This window comes from Platalea leucorodia, assembly GCF_965183815.1.
Source record: "Platalea leucorodia genome assembly, chromosome: 7".
Classification (NCBI taxonomy): Eukaryota; Metazoa; Chordata; class Aves; order Pelecaniformes; family Threskiornithidae; genus Platalea; species Platalea leucorodia.
The window spans coordinates 43,523,543-43,541,989 of NC_138829.1; the positions used below are offsets into that span (position 1 = coordinate 43,523,543).

At 42.8% G+C, this 18,447-nt stretch overlaps 2 protein-coding genes across 5 annotated transcripts in view; one reads left to right on the forward strand and one right to left on the reverse strand.

The window, feature by feature from the left end:
- Positions 1 to 15,047, forward strand: part of LTK (leukocyte receptor tyrosine kinase) — a gene marked incomplete at its 5' end in the record, with an annotated part of 91,029 nt that extends 75,982 nt beyond the window's left edge. The window contains 9 exons of the mRNA XM_082318882.1: positions 60 to 247; positions 2,679 to 2,743; positions 5,319 to 5,448; positions 7,903 to 8,000; positions 10,637 to 10,729; positions 11,367 to 11,468; positions 12,934 to 13,068; positions 13,438 to 13,528; positions 14,259 to 15,047. Of these exons, the coding sequence (XP_082175008.1) occupies positions 60 to 247; positions 2,679 to 2,743; positions 5,319 to 5,448; positions 7,903 to 8,000; positions 10,637 to 10,729; positions 11,367 to 11,468; positions 12,934 to 13,068; positions 13,438 to 13,528; positions 14,259 to 15,032 (1,676 nt within the window). The 3' untranslated portion in view covers positions 15,033 to 15,047. The remainder of the gene's footprint in view (positions 1 to 59; positions 248 to 2,678; positions 2,744 to 5,318; positions 5,449 to 7,902; positions 8,001 to 10,636; positions 10,730 to 11,366; positions 11,469 to 12,933; positions 13,069 to 13,437; positions 13,529 to 14,258) is intronic.
- Positions 15,048 to 16,856: 1,809 nt separating this feature from the next.
- ITPKA (inositol-trisphosphate 3-kinase A) overlaps positions 16,857 to 18,447 on the reverse strand; it is a 43,376-nt gene continuing 41,785 nt past the window's right edge. For 3 of the 4 annotated variants that reach the window (XR_014228882.1, XR_014228883.1, XR_014228884.1), the window contains one exon: positions 16,857 to 17,176. The gene's annotated coding sequence lies outside the window, so the exon portion shown is untranslated. The remainder of the gene's footprint in view (positions 17,177 to 18,447) is intronic. The other variant, XR_014228885.1, reaches the window with a different exon arrangement.

Sequence of the window (18,447 nt, forward strand, 5' to 3'; positions counted from 1 at the left end):
TTATTTTCAGAGGCTTTGAGATGAAAACAAAACTCTGTTGTTGATTCCATCTCTTACAGCAGGTTCTATTCCTATCCTTGGATTGGATGAAGAGAAGAACTTGGCCAGTGCTGGATCCAGGGGCATAGTAATATCTGTTCTCTCTTTTCCTTCCAGGGCACTAGGACATGGTGCATTCGGTGAGGTTTATGAGGGAACCGTGGTAGGCATTGCAGGGGATCCCAGCCCTCTTCAAGTGGCTATCAAGGTCAGTACCCACAAATTCTTATACAACAATAATTACCCATAAGAGCTATATTATCTTATTACTATTCCAGTTGCAGATTCATGTTCATCATGTGCATAATGACATACACATGTGTGCGATGCAGGTTTCCACACATTGCTGCATCCAGGAATTACAAACTTTAATTTTTAAGCTGTATGGCACTAGCAGCAGGTTGAAAGTAAAGCATCTGTCTTGTTTGCTGCATGCCTAATGGCTGTAAGTTGTGGTCTAACTAGGAGGAGTATCTAAAAAGGGCAATCTCTTTTGTAAGCTCCACTCCCGTTGCTCAGGAGAGATAGAATCAGTGCCCTTAGATGGGAAGCTGTGTGAATTAGTCACCTGGAGACTCCATAATACAGTTAGTTAAAACAAAATAACAAATTCTCTATCAACTTAAATATAGCTCCCTTGAAATCAACACAGAACCATCAGTTCACCCCAGCAGAGAATCTGCCACAATGGCTTTTCTGCCACAAGGATTTTTATAGATCTGAATAGCCAAGAAAAAAAGAAACTTAAGGGGAAAAAAATAGCAACAAACAGACATTTTGGGGGCATTGTGGACTAGAAGGGGGTTTCTAAAGCTTGTATAAAGAAAAGAAAGCCCTGGTAAATATTAGTATGAAGTATTTATGTGACAGCAAACAGTAAACATTTACAGTAATGCTTATATATTATTACTTCTGCCTTTCAGTCGTTTTGAGTGCTTTCTCCTAAGTTTTTTACATAACATTACCATATTTAAAAATGTGTTTCTCAGTTACATTTCCTTTATACTGAGAGTAGTGTTTGTCTACCATATGTGAAACTTTCAGGTAGTCTTTTAGCATGGCCGTGTTAAATATGCTGCTGTGAATATATACTGTGATATCATGCTAATTTCCATGTCATTAATGGCAAGAGATAACAGGCTGTTTTTCTGTGAAATTACTGCTGTTGCCTCAGGATTTGTCAGTTACTCAGCCCTGAAGTTAAGGATGCTCATAGCCTGCTTTTGTTCTTTTATAAGCTTGTGACTCAGAGAACCAAATCTAATTCTATGAGTTCATCCCAAAACGTAGATTACATTAATAAAAAGAAGTTCTATTGTTATTCGTCCTGTCTTTCAAAACCCTCTTTAAAAAAAAAAAAAAAAAAAGTGAAAGGATCATGCATTATGGCATTTTGTTATGAACTTCCCTGTGCCACTGAACAAATGTGCATGAAAACCCAGAGCAGACACTTGCAAGCAGTTGTAACAGCCCAGCCCAGTTTCACAGTCCAGACTGGAGGAAGCACCACAGCACAGCAGCGAACAGAAGTAGATGGGACTGTTGTTCAGTTGTGATAATCCAGTGAGGATGTCACCAGTTTTGCAAGTCTCAGCAACAATTCCTACTTGTTAGGGCCCTGTGTGCCCACCTGCCCGCTTGTTCACCCAGTTCCCTGTAAAGTGAACACCCTGAAAATCATCAAAAGGCTGCTCTTCTCCCTGGCTGGAAACTGGTAGAGTGTCCGTGGGGCCCAAGCTGTGGCCGTGCTCACCTTGCTCCATGATGGAGCGTGTCAGTCCTGATCTGACTTTGCAGAAGAAGCAGGTGCAGACTGGGAATAAATTAAAAAATATATTTGCAACATGCTCCACATATTGTTTGTAGGTATTCCACCAATTTAATGGATCATCTGCACTGTCCTGTGTGAAGCAGTCACTTATTTGAGATAGCAAAATGCAACCCTGTCTTCTGTATCCCACACTGCTGATGACAAGAATTGTTTCCATGCCAGCCTCACCACGCTGAGCAGTAAACATCCCACCTCTCTGCGTGCAGTTTGGCAGCAGGCACTACATACAGCTGTGGCCAAACCATCCTGTAACGTTAAAACAGTGGGCACAGTAGTGGGCTTCTACTGCTCCCTGCGCTCTCAGTGCATGTTTATCGGTGGCAGATGCTGTCCAGACCTGCTGGCAGGAGAGAAAGCTATAAGGCCACGTGAGGCTATTTAAATCATGTGACTGTATGTGCCATATGACATGGAAGGATGTGCTGCAATGTGGACATACAGAAAAGAGAATAAATTAACACCTGTTGGTTTAAAGTGTTTACTAGATCTGAATTCCCCAGCTAATGCTTTTCTTGATGTGTACCTGAAGCTATTTTGCTCCAGAACACTGCATATAGTTAAATGCACACAGAAAATCTCCAAGTAGGTCACCAGTTTCCTGTTCTAACTGTAACTACCAAATGGGTCACATGCAGTCCAATAAACTGGGCACTGAAAAGATGAGGCCCTCCTCGTAGGTTCCTGAAGTCATTCACATGTTACATGCTCATTCTTTTCTTTTTTTTTTTTTTTCTTTTTCCTTTGGTGGTCACCTAAATGTTCTCAATTCTTTGGTGGGATGGTCCTCACTGTCTTCACCTTTCAACAGACTCTGCCAGAAGTCTGCTCTGAGCAGGATGAGATGGATTTCCTAATGGAAGCATTGATTATCAGGTACAGTTTAAGGTTTTTATACTGATGGTGGGCAGGGGGGAAAGGAGTAATGCAGGTAATAAGAATTATTAGGCCACTTGCTTGGGTTCGGAAAAGAAACCCAGCCTTATTTTTCACCAGGTGGCATTTTAGTAGCATTTTAGTTACTGGGTTTCAGCTTCTTGTTCATCTCAAACAAAGTAACTGAGGTTCTTTTGTTGCACATCTGTTGTGGTTTAATGCTAGTAGGCAGCTCAGCCCCACACAGCAGTGGGATGGGGAAGAGAATCGGAAGGGCAAGAATAAGAAAACTTGTGGGTTGAGATAAGGACAGCATAATAGGTAAAGCAAAAGCTGAGCGTGTAAGCAAAGCAACATAAAGAATTCAGTCACTACTTCCAATTGCAGGCAGGTGTTCAGCCATCTCCAGGAAAGCAGAGCTCCATCACGTGTAACAGTTACTTGGGAAGACAAATGCCAAACTCAGAATGATCCCCCTTCCTCCTTCCCCCAGCTTTTCTTGCTGAGCACGATGTCGTAGGGTAGGGGATATCCCTTTGGTCAGTTGGGGTCAGTTGTCCCAGCTGTGTCCCCTCCTAACTCCTCGTGCACCCCCAGCCTCCTTGCTGGCGGGGCGGTGTGAAAAGCCTTAATGCTGTGCAAGCACTGCTCGGCAATAGCTAAAATATCAATGTGTTATCAATACTGTTTTGATCACAAATCCAAAACATAGCACCGTATGAGCTACTGTGAAGAAAATTACCTCTATCCCACCCAAAACCAGTACAACATCTCAACAAAAAAATTCTGCTGGTTGGTTCTGCTGGTCATGTTCAGAGGAGTAAAAAGACATAACATTTTTGTACAAACATGTTCTGTGTTTGAAACGTTTTCCTTTTCAAAGAATCCCATTGCACTTTTACTAAGTATAAATCATGTCCTGAAGCCCTTGCTAAAACAAATTTTGAATGATGAAATGGAAAACAATGGGAAAGCTAAAAATTAGAGCCACTGTGTGGCTGTCACTGTGCAGTGACTCAGAAGTTCAGTCTCTGCAAGATCAGCACCAAGGTGGTACAACACAGGCTTTGTGCCAGGGAGGTAAGTTTTTAGGTTCGGATGCTATGGCTTAAACTATATTATCTCTTGCAAATAAAAGTAAAAGTTTTTATAAGAGCAGGTTTGGCAGCTGAAGAAAGAGAAAGTACGAAAAGCTTTTCCCATTGTGGCTTTCAGGCAGTAGCTAAACATACGTGCAGTGGTTTTGCTTTTCCTATCTGTAGAACTGTTTGCCATAAGAATATGCTTTTTGCAGTGAAGGTCCTGGGCTTTTACCCTTTCTTTGCACAAAAGTAGTTGAGTGAGACACTCTGAAACCCCTGTAGGGATAAGGTAGTGAATATGGCTCTGCGTGTGTAGCTTGCACAGATGGAACAGATGTGTTCTGGCTTTTGATGTCTTTGCAAACTTGACAGAACCTTTATAAGATCTCATCTGCATGACCCTCTGACCGTGAACTATGAGATCTATAAAACCTGCCTGGAAAAGATAACAGACAGCCATTTCTATTACCACCTGTACTTTTAAGTATTCCAGTCTTGGAATTTACTTCATTAACCCAAATCCATAAGTTTAAAACAATAGTATAGACAAGGGTGACTTTAAAATAATGGTATAGTCAGGGTTGATCATAAGTAATCAGAATTTATGCATTTTGAATTTGTGTAACATGAAGTTCCTCTTCTCATTGTCTGGCCCAGCTCATACCTAGATGCTGTTTTTCTGCTATTAAAGCATGAATCTCATGACATAATGCCACTTCCTAAAGTGTGCAAGAACTTTGGCAGCTGAACAGGAGGTAACACTGATGTATGTTTTTTTAAAGAGCAATTTCAATCGATTACAGAGTGCTTTGGTTCACTTAGTAGCACATGACACTTGCTCTTCCTCAACTTCCTTTCCATTTTTAGTTCCCGTATTATCCAGGTAATCGCTATCCAAGGGAAGATGCTGCTTTCTAATGCCTGAGTCTTACTGAGCTTCTTGACAGTCTCGGCTTTCTTTTGTAAGAGGCAGAAAGCCATCGCATAAGCAGCTGCTGCAGTAGGTATTAGCTGAGCCCCTCTTTGGCAGACTAGACAGTGAACTGATTGAGTCCACCAAACTAGACAGCAGTATATTTAAAATAACCAACGCTGAATTAAAATCCCCACCAGTCAGGGTTTTGTTTCACTAATGCCAATAATATTTGCGTATTTGAAGTGCTTAGCTTTCTTTTCCCTCTCACGTCACCCCCATCTTTTAGTCAGTGTCCATTAAATTCTCTCTTCACAGGCAGAAGGCTCTGCTTTACTTTCAGCTTTTCATACCTTCTGTTGAAAGCTTTTCATGGGCAAAGCCAGGCATAACCCTGATGTGTCGTAATCAGAGAGGCATTTTGATATGGCTGAATTAGGAATTTGTTCGGTAACTTGCACTGCATCAGGATTTGCTTCAATCCAGGTTGTCAAAGCTCAAGGCACAGTGAGTGTGATGGACGTTGGCCAGGTACTAATGCTGTCTTTCTCTTCCATGCTGCTGTGATCTTGCCTTTCAGCAAGTTCAATCACCAAAATATTGTGCAGTGCATCGGTGTTAGCCTACAGACGCTGCCTCGCTTCATTCTGCTTGAGCTCATGGCTGGAGGAGATATGAAGAGCTTTCTTCGGCAGAATCGACCCAGGGTGGTGAGATAACTTCCCTGCTAGGCTTGTGGTTGATTTTAGTACGACTGGTTTTATTATTTTTATGAATTGGATAAAGGCGCTGAAGCCAAGCAGGGCTGTGTATGTGTCCCAGCTCCTACAAACTTCTGGATAGATATGTCTGTTTGCTTGATGTAAGCAGATGTCAGTGAGAGAAAATGAAAGCACTCTGGTCTATTAGTAACTGAGGAGGAAAGAGTAAAATCCTGCATTGCCATTCCAGAGTTCTCTGTCAACTGCAGGACAAATTAAGGGGCTTTCTTTCCTCGATGTCTGCCTTGTTTTCTGCGCACTGTGATGGTGTGTGAGAAGCGGAAGTTATAAGACTGATATGCAGTAATGGGAATTTGTAGCACTAGGTCCTCATCAGGTGTGCGTCAGCACCGTATGGAGATGCACAAGTTTACACTAGTTGAAGAGCTGAGCCTGCATGTAGCACTGTGACAGGGATTTAAATCAATGCAAATGAAATTATCAAGTCAACTATTTTTGTTCAAAAAACTCTACCTTTATAAAAAGTTGTCATGAGGGTTTTTGCAAATTATCTTTGATTTCTAATTCTATATTGATGCCAACCGAGTACAGGGAATATTTGGAATTAATTCATTTCAATGTTCTTATAATGAATAGCTGGTTCCAGATATGTGTTCTTGCTTCTTAACAGCGTGATCCTGGGCACCTCTGTTAAATAAGTATATATCTCTGCTTGAGTGGAGACTTAAAAAAAAAAAAAAGAAGAGTTAAGCCTGATTGTACGTCATTTCTGGATGTATTGAGGTGCCTACGCTGGCTGCCTACAGGGGCAGGAGGAGGCTGACTGGTGCCTCATGTACTCCTACACCACATGATGCAGTTGCACAGCTTCTCCTCCACACCCCCAGCCCCCCTCCCCCCCCAAATAGTTATGACAATATAGCTTCGTGTGTGTATACTCCTATGCTGGTATTAACCTGTTGTTAAAAGATCGAGCTTAATCTCTTCCTCATACAGGAGTAAATACGCTAATTAAATACACTTACAGTGGTATAACAGCACCCAGATGGAGGAGTTTGTGTATCTTTGGTTTTGGCATTTATAGTGAAAGTCATACAATTTCTGTGAGGAGATAAAGTCTGTGGGCAGCAGAGAATAATAAATACTCTTATTTCAATATTATGTATAGTTGTAATGTAAAGAACAGTTATTGTTTAAATATCATGTGAAAACAAACCTGCTGCTACGTTAGCTGGTATGCTAGCAGATAGCAACAGTTGAAGTCCCCTTAGTACTCAAAAAAAATGTCCCTGTACACCTTTTCTGAAAACAGAACTAGCCCCGTCATTAATGTATTTCACGACAAGTTTCCCTGGCTGCAGAGAAAATGCATGTCCATCACAGCCTTCTGACAGAGGGGTCCAAGAGCAGCGATAAGATCTGGAAGTCTGTCGTTCTATTTCTCCTCCTTGCCCTTCATTTCCTCTCCAGAAATGCCTACTTTGTAACTATAATAATTCTCCCTGGCAAATGTCCAAGAGCTTTGTAAAATAATTTGCCTAGCCAATAAAATTAGTGCTCAATGGCTGTAGTGTATATTATGTGGTTTGAGAAATTACAGCGATAACAGCATCCAGAAATAAAAGCAGCCTTAAAAAGAACAATTTATTTGATATCTCTCGGGCTTTTGATCAGCACCGTAGTAATTTCTCGCTACCCTTCCCAAGAGCGATACAGAAGTTCCTGGAGAAACACCAAGGAAATTTCCCTATGGGGAAATAAATGATGGGATGAAAATAAGCAGGGCTCCTGGAGAAAGACTTCTTTATTGTTCTTAGTTAGGGAAGTGGAGATGGTGAAGTGCTAGTACCGGTCCCGGCGTCCTGTGGTAAAGCATCCCCTTTTTGCATACGGCTCCTGAGGGTAATCTCTGTCCTTCCACAAGAATGGATAAGTTGATGAATGCTGGCTGCTGGTGCAGAGATGTGCACTCGTGCATCTTTGCTCTCTCTCTGAGTTCATGTGCTAATTTCTGTTGATAGTTTATTAACTTGCGCTTTAAAAGCGTTGGGGTTTTTTTCTCTCCCATCTCACCTTTTAAACCTGCTTGTCTTTTGATTTCACAAAGTCCAACACCAGCAGGGAATAGTTCTCTCCCACCCCCTTTACTAGGCTATTCAGGCCAGGCCATAAATCTCTCGCCAGCTTGCACTCACGCACTGTGCTGAGAAGTGAAATCTTCTGAAAGTTTTTTGGCTTAAAGAAGAGTTTACTCATTTTCTAACTCTTTACTTTGATCTGCTTATGTTCCTCTCCACTCATGACTCATTTAACCCATCCCCTACCCTGTATGTATGTCTCTCCCTTTCCCTTCTTCTGCCCCTCACTGATTATCCCCTGCCTGAACTATATTCTTCCACTCCGCTATTCTTCCCTTACCATTTTCTGTGTGTCGTTTTCCAGAATCAACCATCCACGCTAACAATGCAGGACCTGCTGAACATGGCTAGGGATATTGCCTGCGGCTGTAAATATCTGGAAGAGAATCATTTCATCCACAGGTGAGGAGAAACAGTCCCTTCTGGTGTATCTCAAGGTGCGTGAAGCTCACACAGCTTCTATTTGCAGTGGATTAGGCAGAACTCATCTCCAGGGGGGAGACAGAGATTTTCTCTACCAATACAGGCCTGTGCTTAGATGCCTAGGCTGGTCTCACTGGGTTTTGGTAGGAGTTAGAGTCTGCACTGCTCTTTGCACTGCTGGGGAGAAAGGAATCTTCTGTTCGCGGTGAACATTTTCAAGTGTTAATTTTCAGGTGCCTACAATGTAGACACATTTGAGAGTAGCCCTGTAGTCCACTAGATGGTAGTGTCACTCTGTGTTAGCTTGTAAGACAATAGGGTATTTCTCTCTTTTCTCGACTTAATGTTTTCCCTATCCCATCAGCACCGGACAGCCCATCATATTTGAGCCATTGACTAGAGAAGGGTAGAACAGGGATAATAGGAGGTAAAAACACAAGTCTAAGGCTTCCTTCCCAGCTCAGCAGCTGACCTGCTGTGTGGTTTTGGGGAGCCCATATTTGTCTGTTCACACCTTTTTTTCCTCTTTTGTTGATATGGCAGGCTTCAAATAAGAATAAAATATTCTAGAAGAGGTAAAGGTTATTATAGGTAGCCTTTTAAAAATCCCAGTTGGATATTGGACTCCTTTGCTTCTGATTAAGAGTTGCTTCAGCTCATAATGTTCTGAGGCATAGCATGCAACTGAATTCCTTCCTGAGTATGAACTCCATGCTGAGTTCAGCCCTTGTGTGTAACGGAAAGGGGAGGCCTGCACGCAAGAGGGTCACACAGGCTCTAATTAAACCGACGTGCAGCCTGGAGTTATGCAAGTAGGCAGTTGATTCATGCATACGCAGAAGCACATGTACGTACACATGATATTGCACAGAGCAAAGAGGCAGAGCTAGACAAGAGTGAGGAGAGACTGGAGAAACTGAGGGAAACGAGTGGCAAGCAGCAATCGGAGCAAAAAGCCAGGAGACTGAGATATGGGATATGTTATGGCTTTATAATTAGAGCATCTGGGACAGTTTTCAGTCTCCTTTATATTGGAACAATAAATAAGTTCCTTTGAAAATAGGATTAGAATTTTCCGTCATTAAAAAAAGAACAGTAAAAGCGTGCAACAATTTTTGGCTCTTGGATCTCTTAGTAAGTACATGAGAGGATCAGTATTCTAATTGGAAATGTCAGAGTTCATCACTACAGCATTATTTTTTTAAAAATCCTTACTGTAATAGTAATATCCATCAGCGACCTCCACCCAACCTGATCAGTTGAATTTATGATAAGGGCCAATTTTTGCTTGTGCTGCAAGAAGTCCAGTAGAAACTCAACGGAAATTTTCTCCACAAGTATTTTATAAAACCAGTTTTCATGTCTCTTGTCAGGTAGATGTTCCCTGGTTTTCTTATCATATGTCACTGAGCCCAGCAGTCATCACATAAAGCTTCTAATATTTATGTCAACAAGAGACAGGCTAGCTGTTATTGCTCAAGACCAATCTTCATTTCAGGAGAGGAATGGAAGAAACTAATGCTTGACTCTTTTAACAGCAGCATATCACTTTTAAAAAAACTCTCTGGGTCAGTTTTTGCACTGTTAGATCTCTGGTATAAGCAACCTGGGAATGGACTTGTTTTGTTTTAGCCAACAATTCAAGAAATCAGTATGGAGGGAATTTTGTTCTGGTTCTGTATTAGTATTTGTTAGTGATGTCAGTATTACTTAGAGCGGGTCGGGAAGGGAAGAAGGTTATCATTACAGGTAACAGGTATCCTAGGGGGAAAGGTAGTGTAGTGGGGTTGTGGAGATGTCACTAAGGGCAGATCTTGTCATCTGGGAGTCACGGCTGATGATGGAAGAGAAAGCTGAGCTTGACTTCCAAATCCTGAGGGATTTTTCAAGGCTGGCAGTGGAAAGAAACATATGAGTTGTTCAAGGAGCTCATTTTTCTTGGCAGTCAACAGGACCCCCACAGTGCTATGATTTTTAATGAGTTCCTTTTCAGAATGCGTATTTAAAATGAACACAAATCCTTCAGTCTTGGCCATGCAGTCGTCACTGCCATTTGTCACAAGGTAAACCTGCACCCAGCAAATGGCTGCTCCCATATGTAGCTTTGCTTGGTTCCACAGGAGATATCCAGAAGCAACAAAGCAACAGTTTACTGAATCTGGTCCTACATTGACTTTTCAAGCAGTTCACTAAGACTACCTAATAGCATCACATCTGTAACTGATGGAGACACTGCTGAGATGCCACTCTGTAAAAAAAATAGAGCAAGAAAGAAATCTGTCATAATGTGGTTGAAGCAAAAGAGGTTGGATCTGTCCCTGGTCTGATACTGACACTGTTTTCTGCCTTAATGAAAGGCGATGGGAGTCAGGAATGCTTGGAAAACACTGGGTAGAAAATGTAATGTAAATGTAGTTTAAGAATTGTGGTTAATAAAAATGGTAATGTAGCTGGCATGGTTTCTTATTTTTAATAAGGCTCTTTTCCTCATTTGTGTAAAGATGACTCAACTAACACTTGCAGGATTGGGTCTAATATTCTTTCTTTATTCCTTTAGCTACTTAAGAGTTTAGAATTTGATTTTTTTTTTTTTTTTTTTTTTTTTTTTTTTAAAGAGATATAGCTGCAAGGAATTGCCTTTTGACCTGCACTGGAGCAGGACGAATAGCCAAGATTGGTGACTTTGGGATGGCCAGGGACATTTACAGGTAAGTGAAAGGCCATTTCAGTCCTGTGAATAACTCAGTAATCTGTATCATTTTGACCGGTTTGAACTGTCTCGTGGAATCTGAAGCAGTGGAACTGTCCATTATGTGTCTGAATTTGATTAGCAGTTAACTAACTGGAGTTAACAGACTGTACATTAACACATGCATGCCTACTAGCCAATACACTTCAACTGTGTTTATTCCAGACTGGGCCCCAGGGAACACTGCAAGCACATGTGGACACTAAACCAAGCATAGGCAAATTTATTAGCTAGTTGATCATAAATAATCTTAAATTAAAAAAAAACAAAACAAACAAACAAACAACAAAAAAACCCCATAATTCTCAGTTCATGGTTTCAAGAAGACTTGCTGCATCAGCACGCTGTGCAAAGCATCACCAAATTTGACGTCTTCAGCTGTGCACCTACAACATCCTCAGTTTCCACCCCAGTTGCAAAGAGGGTATAAAATACTGCTTCAATGCACTATTTGTGTTGATGACTTTTCCTTTTTCTCACTTGGCCCCCACTGCCACGTGCAATCCCCCGCTGCTGTTGCTGTGGTGATAAGATCTTTTATATATCTGAGCCCTTTCAGACTGTGTGACACTCTCCACGCATTTTATCTTTCCCAGAGCAAGTTACTACCGCAAGGGAGGAAGAGCCATGCTTCCTGTCAAGTGGATGCCACCAGAAGCTTTTCTAGAGGGCATTTTCACCTCCAAGACCGATACCTGGTAACAACTGTCTTTTAATCGCTTCTGCTACTCAGTGATAAGGGTCAAGAAATGTACTGCTCAAGAAAAAAATGTCTGAAAGACAGCAGGAACCTTAAAAAATGACAGATTTTCTCAGAAAAATATTATAGGTCTTCCCTCTGCATTCAGTAGAAGCACGGCTGAAGAATTCTGAATAAGAATTTAAAAAAATCTAATGTAAATGGAGGTAATAAAAATTTGCTATACATAAATGTAGAATATCATATAAAGGCAATCAAGAAGTGAAAAGAGAAAGCAGTTTGGATTCCCAAGAAGTCTCAGTTAAAAATCCAGAGAAATACCATCAGACGCTTCCCTCAGCCCTCAGTATCTGCCACTCAGTTTCTATCAGTGATGAGGCCTGCTTGTATATCTTGTAAATGACTCTCTCTGTACTGCCCAGGATTACTCTTGTATAATTTTTTTTCTCTTGTGTATAAAATGACAGCAGATTTAATCACAAGTCCTTGCTGGTTGCTGAGGAAACAATATTTATATATTGATTCCTCATGTAATTGGATCTTTCTTTAAAATAAGCACCCCCTCCACAGCAGCACATTCATGCACAGGTGCTGGGGAATGGAAGCTTTCGAGTTGCTTAAGAACGCCGCTCTCCCTATACAGTAGATTCTTCAATATACTGTACTGAGACATTCCCTTAAATGCCACACTGACCCAGTTTCCTGAAGTTGTTAGTGATGCCGGAAGACAAGGGATTGCTTATCAGCGCCTGACTGTGAGCAGCCAGTACTAAATATTTTGAAGGAAAGTGCTACAGTTCCTGTAATAGGCTATTATAAGTAACACGCATGTACTGGAAATTTCTTCCACCTTTCCGGCAAATAGTGACTCTTAAAACTCGGACCCTGCTGAAGTCCTGGCAGAAGCCTCTTGACTCCCCTGGGTTGAAGTCAGTCATACATTATTTTCAGTGGCACTGCCTAACTGACCCCTGGATGTAAAAAAAGGAGAGCAACCATATAATGACAAAAAAGAAATGCTGCTGCTTTTCAGTTTCACTGGCTGTCTTTTGATTTTATTCTTGAGCATCCTGTTCCCAAACACTGATTCAAACATCTCAAGTCTTCCCAAGTAACGCAGGACTCTCCATGCCAGATCTAACAGTTCTTTTAAGTTAGACCATACATAGCAAAGGGTGCTGTGGCATTTCCTGCTCTAGAAATAACAAATGCAGCAGAAAGAACAACTTCAGAGTTATTAAAAAATTTTGAAACCTCTGCAAAGCTACTTTTGGAGCTTGAGCAAAAGTTTTGATTGATTGTGGGGTTTTTTATATGACTCATAATCACGCTAATTGCACATTACTGTGGTTGGCCTACAGCTTCGAAAGGTTGTTGCTGTGGTGTTACCTACACAGCTTGGTGCCAGGTTTGTGGAGCACAAATGAAACCTAATTGGTATTGTTGGCTGGTTTCTGACACAGGTCCTTTGGTGTGCTGCTTTGGGAGATTTTCTCTCTAGGCTACATGCCCTACCCTTGCAAAACCAATCAGGAAGTGCTGGAATTTGTTACCAGTGGAGGAAGAATGGATCCACCAAAAAACTGTCCAGGGCCAGTGTAAGTATTTCCTTGCTCCCGCAAGCCAAGGGATAGCGGGTATCAAACAGGTTAGAAAAAGGCAAGTAGACAGCTTTAGTCAGGGAATGGTGATTGCCCCCAGGGTTAGATGGGTATTATTGGATGTCTCTTGAGCCACTGCCTCTTGTATACAGCTTAGAGCACTCTAGGATTTGCTTTAAGTAGTGGTCCCCTAATGGCTCAGGATCCAAGGATGCAGAAATAACATGTCCGCTTTTGCTCTCCTCCTTTGGGCCAGGTACCAAGCGCAGTTCCTCTGGACCTATGATCACTTCATACTGAAACACGTTTTGCATAATTATCCTTCTTGATTGATACTTTTTTTTTTTTTTAAAAACTTATTTTAAGGTACCGGATCATGACACAGTGCTGGCAGCACAGCCCAGAGTATCGGCCAAACTTCTCCACCATCCTGGAAAGAATCAAGTATTGCACACAGGTATTGATCTTTGGTATCCAGGTGGATGATAATCCATGGAATGCCAACTAGCCAAAGGCACTGGCTTTAGTGCCCAAAACAAGTGAAGAGTCCTGACGGACTGATCTAATTACTTTCCCAATTGTGGTGGTGCGGTTGGCTCAACTGCTCTTTTCATTTGGGTATTCTGGTATCCATCTTCAGCCCAACCAAAATGAGATTATACTGTTCCTGTGCAAGTGGATGCTTTCAGCTCTCAGCTTGTTCAGTAGAAAAATGTCCTTCATTTTGTGATGGAAAGGTCTTTAGAATCTCTTTCAAGGTCCATATTCTGACCTTGCCTAATGTTGCTCGAAAGCCACAGCTGAACTGATATGGAGTGGAGCGGGGGGAATGAGATGGCACGGTGAGTTCACCATCTGGTAGCATTTTACAGCTACAGGCCTGGATCCAACCTCCCGAGGGAGAAATTATATACTGGTGACCCCCAGCTTAGGCACTGCTTTCAGTAAAGCACAGCCTCTGCTCAAAGGAAGCAAGTACATGAGAGAGCATTTTTGCAAGTCCTAACAGCATGCGATATCCAGATGGCACGTAGCACCTTGTACGACGTGCAGGAATATTGCCCAAACCTGATGTCAGCCTCTGCCAAAAGCTTTTTCACTCTCATAGTTATTTCTCTTAAAACGCAGGGGTGACAGTCACCCTGGAGGTGCTCAGGGGGTAACAGGTTCTTGTCTCTCTCTTTCAGGACCCTGATGTGATGAACACTGAGCTGCCCATGGAGTGTGGCCCCACACCAGAGGATGAAGGGAGCACAGTCATGCGCCCAAACATTGCCAGTGGGATAGTGCCCCTGTTGGGAAGCCCTTCTCTCACACCACAGACAACGCCTAAAGCACTGGACTCCCACCATGCTGGGCACAGACTTGTACAATGTCCACAAGAGCTACTGGTGGAGAACCTGAGCAACTGGACTGCTCAAGGGCCCAGCCTGCCATGCCTCAGAGATTTCAACAGCGGGTCCTGGTTCCAGCAGACCTCGAACCAGAAGTTGGAGCTCAGCAATCCACCAACCCACAGACTTAAAAACAAAACGAAAAACCTTTGGAACCCAACCTATGGATCGTGGGTGCTAGAGAACATCTGTCACTTCAGCCCCAGCTCCAAGCTCAAAGCAACTCCGGAGCGGGAAGATTCGGGCTTTGATGGGAATTGCAGTTCTTCTAGCTCTCGGGCATCTCCAGCATCTCCAAGTCGAAGCAACTGCCCTCACCTGGATATCGGTGGGATTGAACTGGTGAAACTCCAGACTTTCCCCTGTGGCAATGTAAATTATGCTTATGATGACCTGTGCTATAGCGCTGACCAGCAGCCACCAGCTTTGGCAGAGGTCAGAGCAGCTGTGCTAAGGAGCTCCAGTCTGCATCGAGATGAAAAGCCTTTTTATACAACAGAGAAAACAGCAAGAGAGAGGGACTCTGGTCTGTCTTTGTCAGATGACCTGAGTGTTACTCCTGTATAACAGAAGTGGTTTTTCCAAAGATCAGGGAATGTGTGTGTCTGGAAGGACTGTTTCCTATTTCACTTACTTCCTCCATTTGAGTTCCTTCAGATGGGTGATGTTTCAACATCAGCAATGTTCTGCTTCCTCCTTCTGTCTGCCAGATCCCCAGATGGCTAAAGACAGTAGCATTTCTATCTCTGTCCATCAAACGTGTTCCACTGAACCAGGTTAGCAGTGGAGAACAATGGCATTGCTGCTCTGATTCAGAATACAATACTTACTTAAGGAAAGGACTCCTTCTCAATCTGCTCAGGTGAAAAGAAATGGACCTACCATCCAACCGCAGCATTTGGATGGAAATAATGACCAACACAGGTTGTGCTTCTTTCTGACCGAAGAAACCAAAACCGCATGCTGTGCCAGCAGCAACCAGCTTGCAAAGGCTGCTATATTCCTGAGAGCTTTTTACAGTCCTGATGACTTACGAATGATGCTCATGCACTGTAAGGGAAGTAAACAAATAGCAACCACATTTGTATCTATCTGTTTTATTAGCAGATCCTGCGGAAAACCATGAAAACGAAGCTACTGCTCAAATTGGAAGCAGTAGGAAGGATGAAAAAAAATCCAGGTTCCTCTGAGCATGTGCTTTGAAAACAAGCAATGAAGAGGAAAACAAATTTACTCTTAAAAAAAATAGTTGGTGGAGCTGATGATAGTATCCCTTTGAATAGTGAAAGAAATGTGCTGCTTGCCTCATGGTATCGCTTTCCTCACAGCTCCTGGCATGGAAGGGCCATGTGGTTTTTCAAGCAAGGGTGAGCTGCAGGGGGAGATGAGAAATGGACTGTCTTTATCTTTTAATGGACTTTACTTGGGATGAACTTCATTTTTGTAAGTACTTTGATATTCAGAAGTAATTCCTGTGTTATGTCGGTAAGCATTAAGCTGAGGTTCTCGGGTAACTGTCTAGCATTTGGCACACTGGAGTTCTTGGTTTTAATACACACTCCTCAGAGGTAGAAACAAAGTACTGCAAGGGAGGGGCAGAGCGAAGGGGAGCCGAATACAAACACTGCCTTACAGCACCCTTTACACAGGGAGGTAGAATAGCTCAACCATTTGAGAAAGCTAAAATCATGACTTGGCTTCACACACCTGAGCAGGTCATCATTTCTTCTCACCTTCCAAGCATACAGACTTGCTGGTACGAGTAGTTGTTTGTTTTGAAGACAGCGCAGTTCTAAGGCTTTCTTCTGTTGCTTAAGGTCTAAACAGACGTTTACTGGTTAAAGCCTACAAAATAAGGAGACTGAAAAAGTAAATAATTTGGATTAAGGTTGAACGGTCTCAGAAGTATTTTGTCCTGGTACCACTCCTGAATGTTGCACTGCCAACCTACGGTGGCAAATTCCACGCTGCCTTCACGTCTATGGTGAGATGTCAGCCGTAGACTTTGTCCGGTTCCTTTCTGAGGGAAGAGGTGCGCTGGTACAAGCGTCACACTTACTCAGCAATCAGCTGCACGTACAGTCTGAAGATGTGGGCTGGCAGGAGGGGGTTTGCTTTGACCACACAGACTTCCTGTCCACTGAGTTATTCAGGGATGGACCCCACTGAGATGTGGTACAGAAAAGCATGGAGTGAAGAGTCTGAATCCGTCTTGAGTGAAATCCGTCTTCAGCTCAGGTTTATGCTTTGTTGGTCTGACTTTGTATCTGTTCCAAGCTTCCTATAGTTTTAGGCCCTTGGCTTTAGAATGAGTAGTTTTATATACTGTCATTTCCAGACCTGAGTGGCCAACATCACCACCTTTCAGCCATGACCCATGTGGTATGGAAATAATTCCAAATCCCTGTTTGGAAATGACAGGTGGTCAGCACAGAGGGGTCCCCCTGTGCGTGGGCAAGTTCCAGGAGTGGTGTGGGGACTGATGGGCTTAGTGACCGAGGGAGACGGTTGCCCTTGCCTCGGGCCCTTCTTTCCATTTCACCTCTGCTTTAGCGCTCTGGCTTCTCTCCCCTTTAGTTCATTGCATCCAGGAGCTGCCACAGCCCAGGTGGATGAGGCAGGGAAGCCCAGTTAGCAGGAAATTTTCTCGTTCCTCTTGCAGAGGCTAACATTTTTTGGTCATGTTTCAGGCTGGCCACCTCTGGAACATGCTAGTCAAGAACAAATATATCTACTCTTAGCCACCTGGAATAATACCAGCTCATCTTCAACATCCTTACCTTTCAGATTATGTTATTTCTATGGTTTATGCATTTTTTTTCCCCAAAGGTGAGCTATCAAACTCTCCAACAGTTGTGACTGGGTGTCAGCAACTCAGCCCCTTCCTCCCTGCATATAAGCTAAGGCCACAGCAGCGTGCAGAGAACCTAGTCCAGCTGCAGTGGACGTGACTCCAGGTGGCTTTCCAACGCTTTTTTGTAACAGGCGCTATCCTGAGCGGAGCACCGGTCGTCATGACCGTGCTTTTGCAGGGCTGTCAGGACTCCTCTGCTTTCAATTCTCCCCAGCCATCGGCACGGGTGGGAGGCTGGTGGTGAGGACTGAAATACTGCCTTGTTCAGAAGCCACGGGAAGTTAACTATACCGCCTTTTCTTCCTGCAGACTTTTTATAAAGTAGCAGGCACAAGACAGTTCTTCATTTTTTCACATGGAAATGACTATAAAGCACCCAAAGATTCCAGTGAGAAGCAGGTAGGATCCCTGCCCTCCCTATGGTTACCCAGCTTGAGCGACCACTGTTTTCCCCATATACAGCACTTGCCTCAACTTAATTCAGGAATTTAGAAGGGCCAGTAGTGATAAAACTAGATAAGCCATTGAAAAGTGAAGTGAGAGACCAGCACAGTACTACTACCAATGCCACAGGCAGTCTTGGCTGCAGCTAGGCCTTCATTTTATGAATAAAATGCAAGTTCTTCAGTCCAGCACTTAGGCAAATACCTGTTTTTGCTGAATAGCTGTGTCAAGGTACTTATTTACAGGAAGAGCATAGACAAAGCTGCACGGAGCCAGAATAAAACTCCATCCTGCCCAGTATCTTATCTCTAAGAGTGACCATTTCAAGAGTGCTGCCATTTCAAAAGAGAACTTGCTTGAAACAGTTTTTTAAGGAGACGCTTTTAGTGCATAATCAATAAGTCGAACCCATAGTGTCAAAATTGGATTACTTTGGCGATTGAAAGCCAAAACACAATTTTGTTTCCTAGAGGAATGACATGAGCTGGAGATCTGGGATTAATTCAGCCCTGTAATCCATGTGAAAAGTCTTCCAACACTTCCCCACTGGAGAATCAGCCATTTATAAAGTTATTATAAATTGCTCTTCCTGATGGGTGTTTGTCTTTTAACATGTTACCAACTTAGTTTTAGATTTGCGTGTATATAGTTGTAGGGTTTTTTTTCTTCTGGGCTCAGCATTAA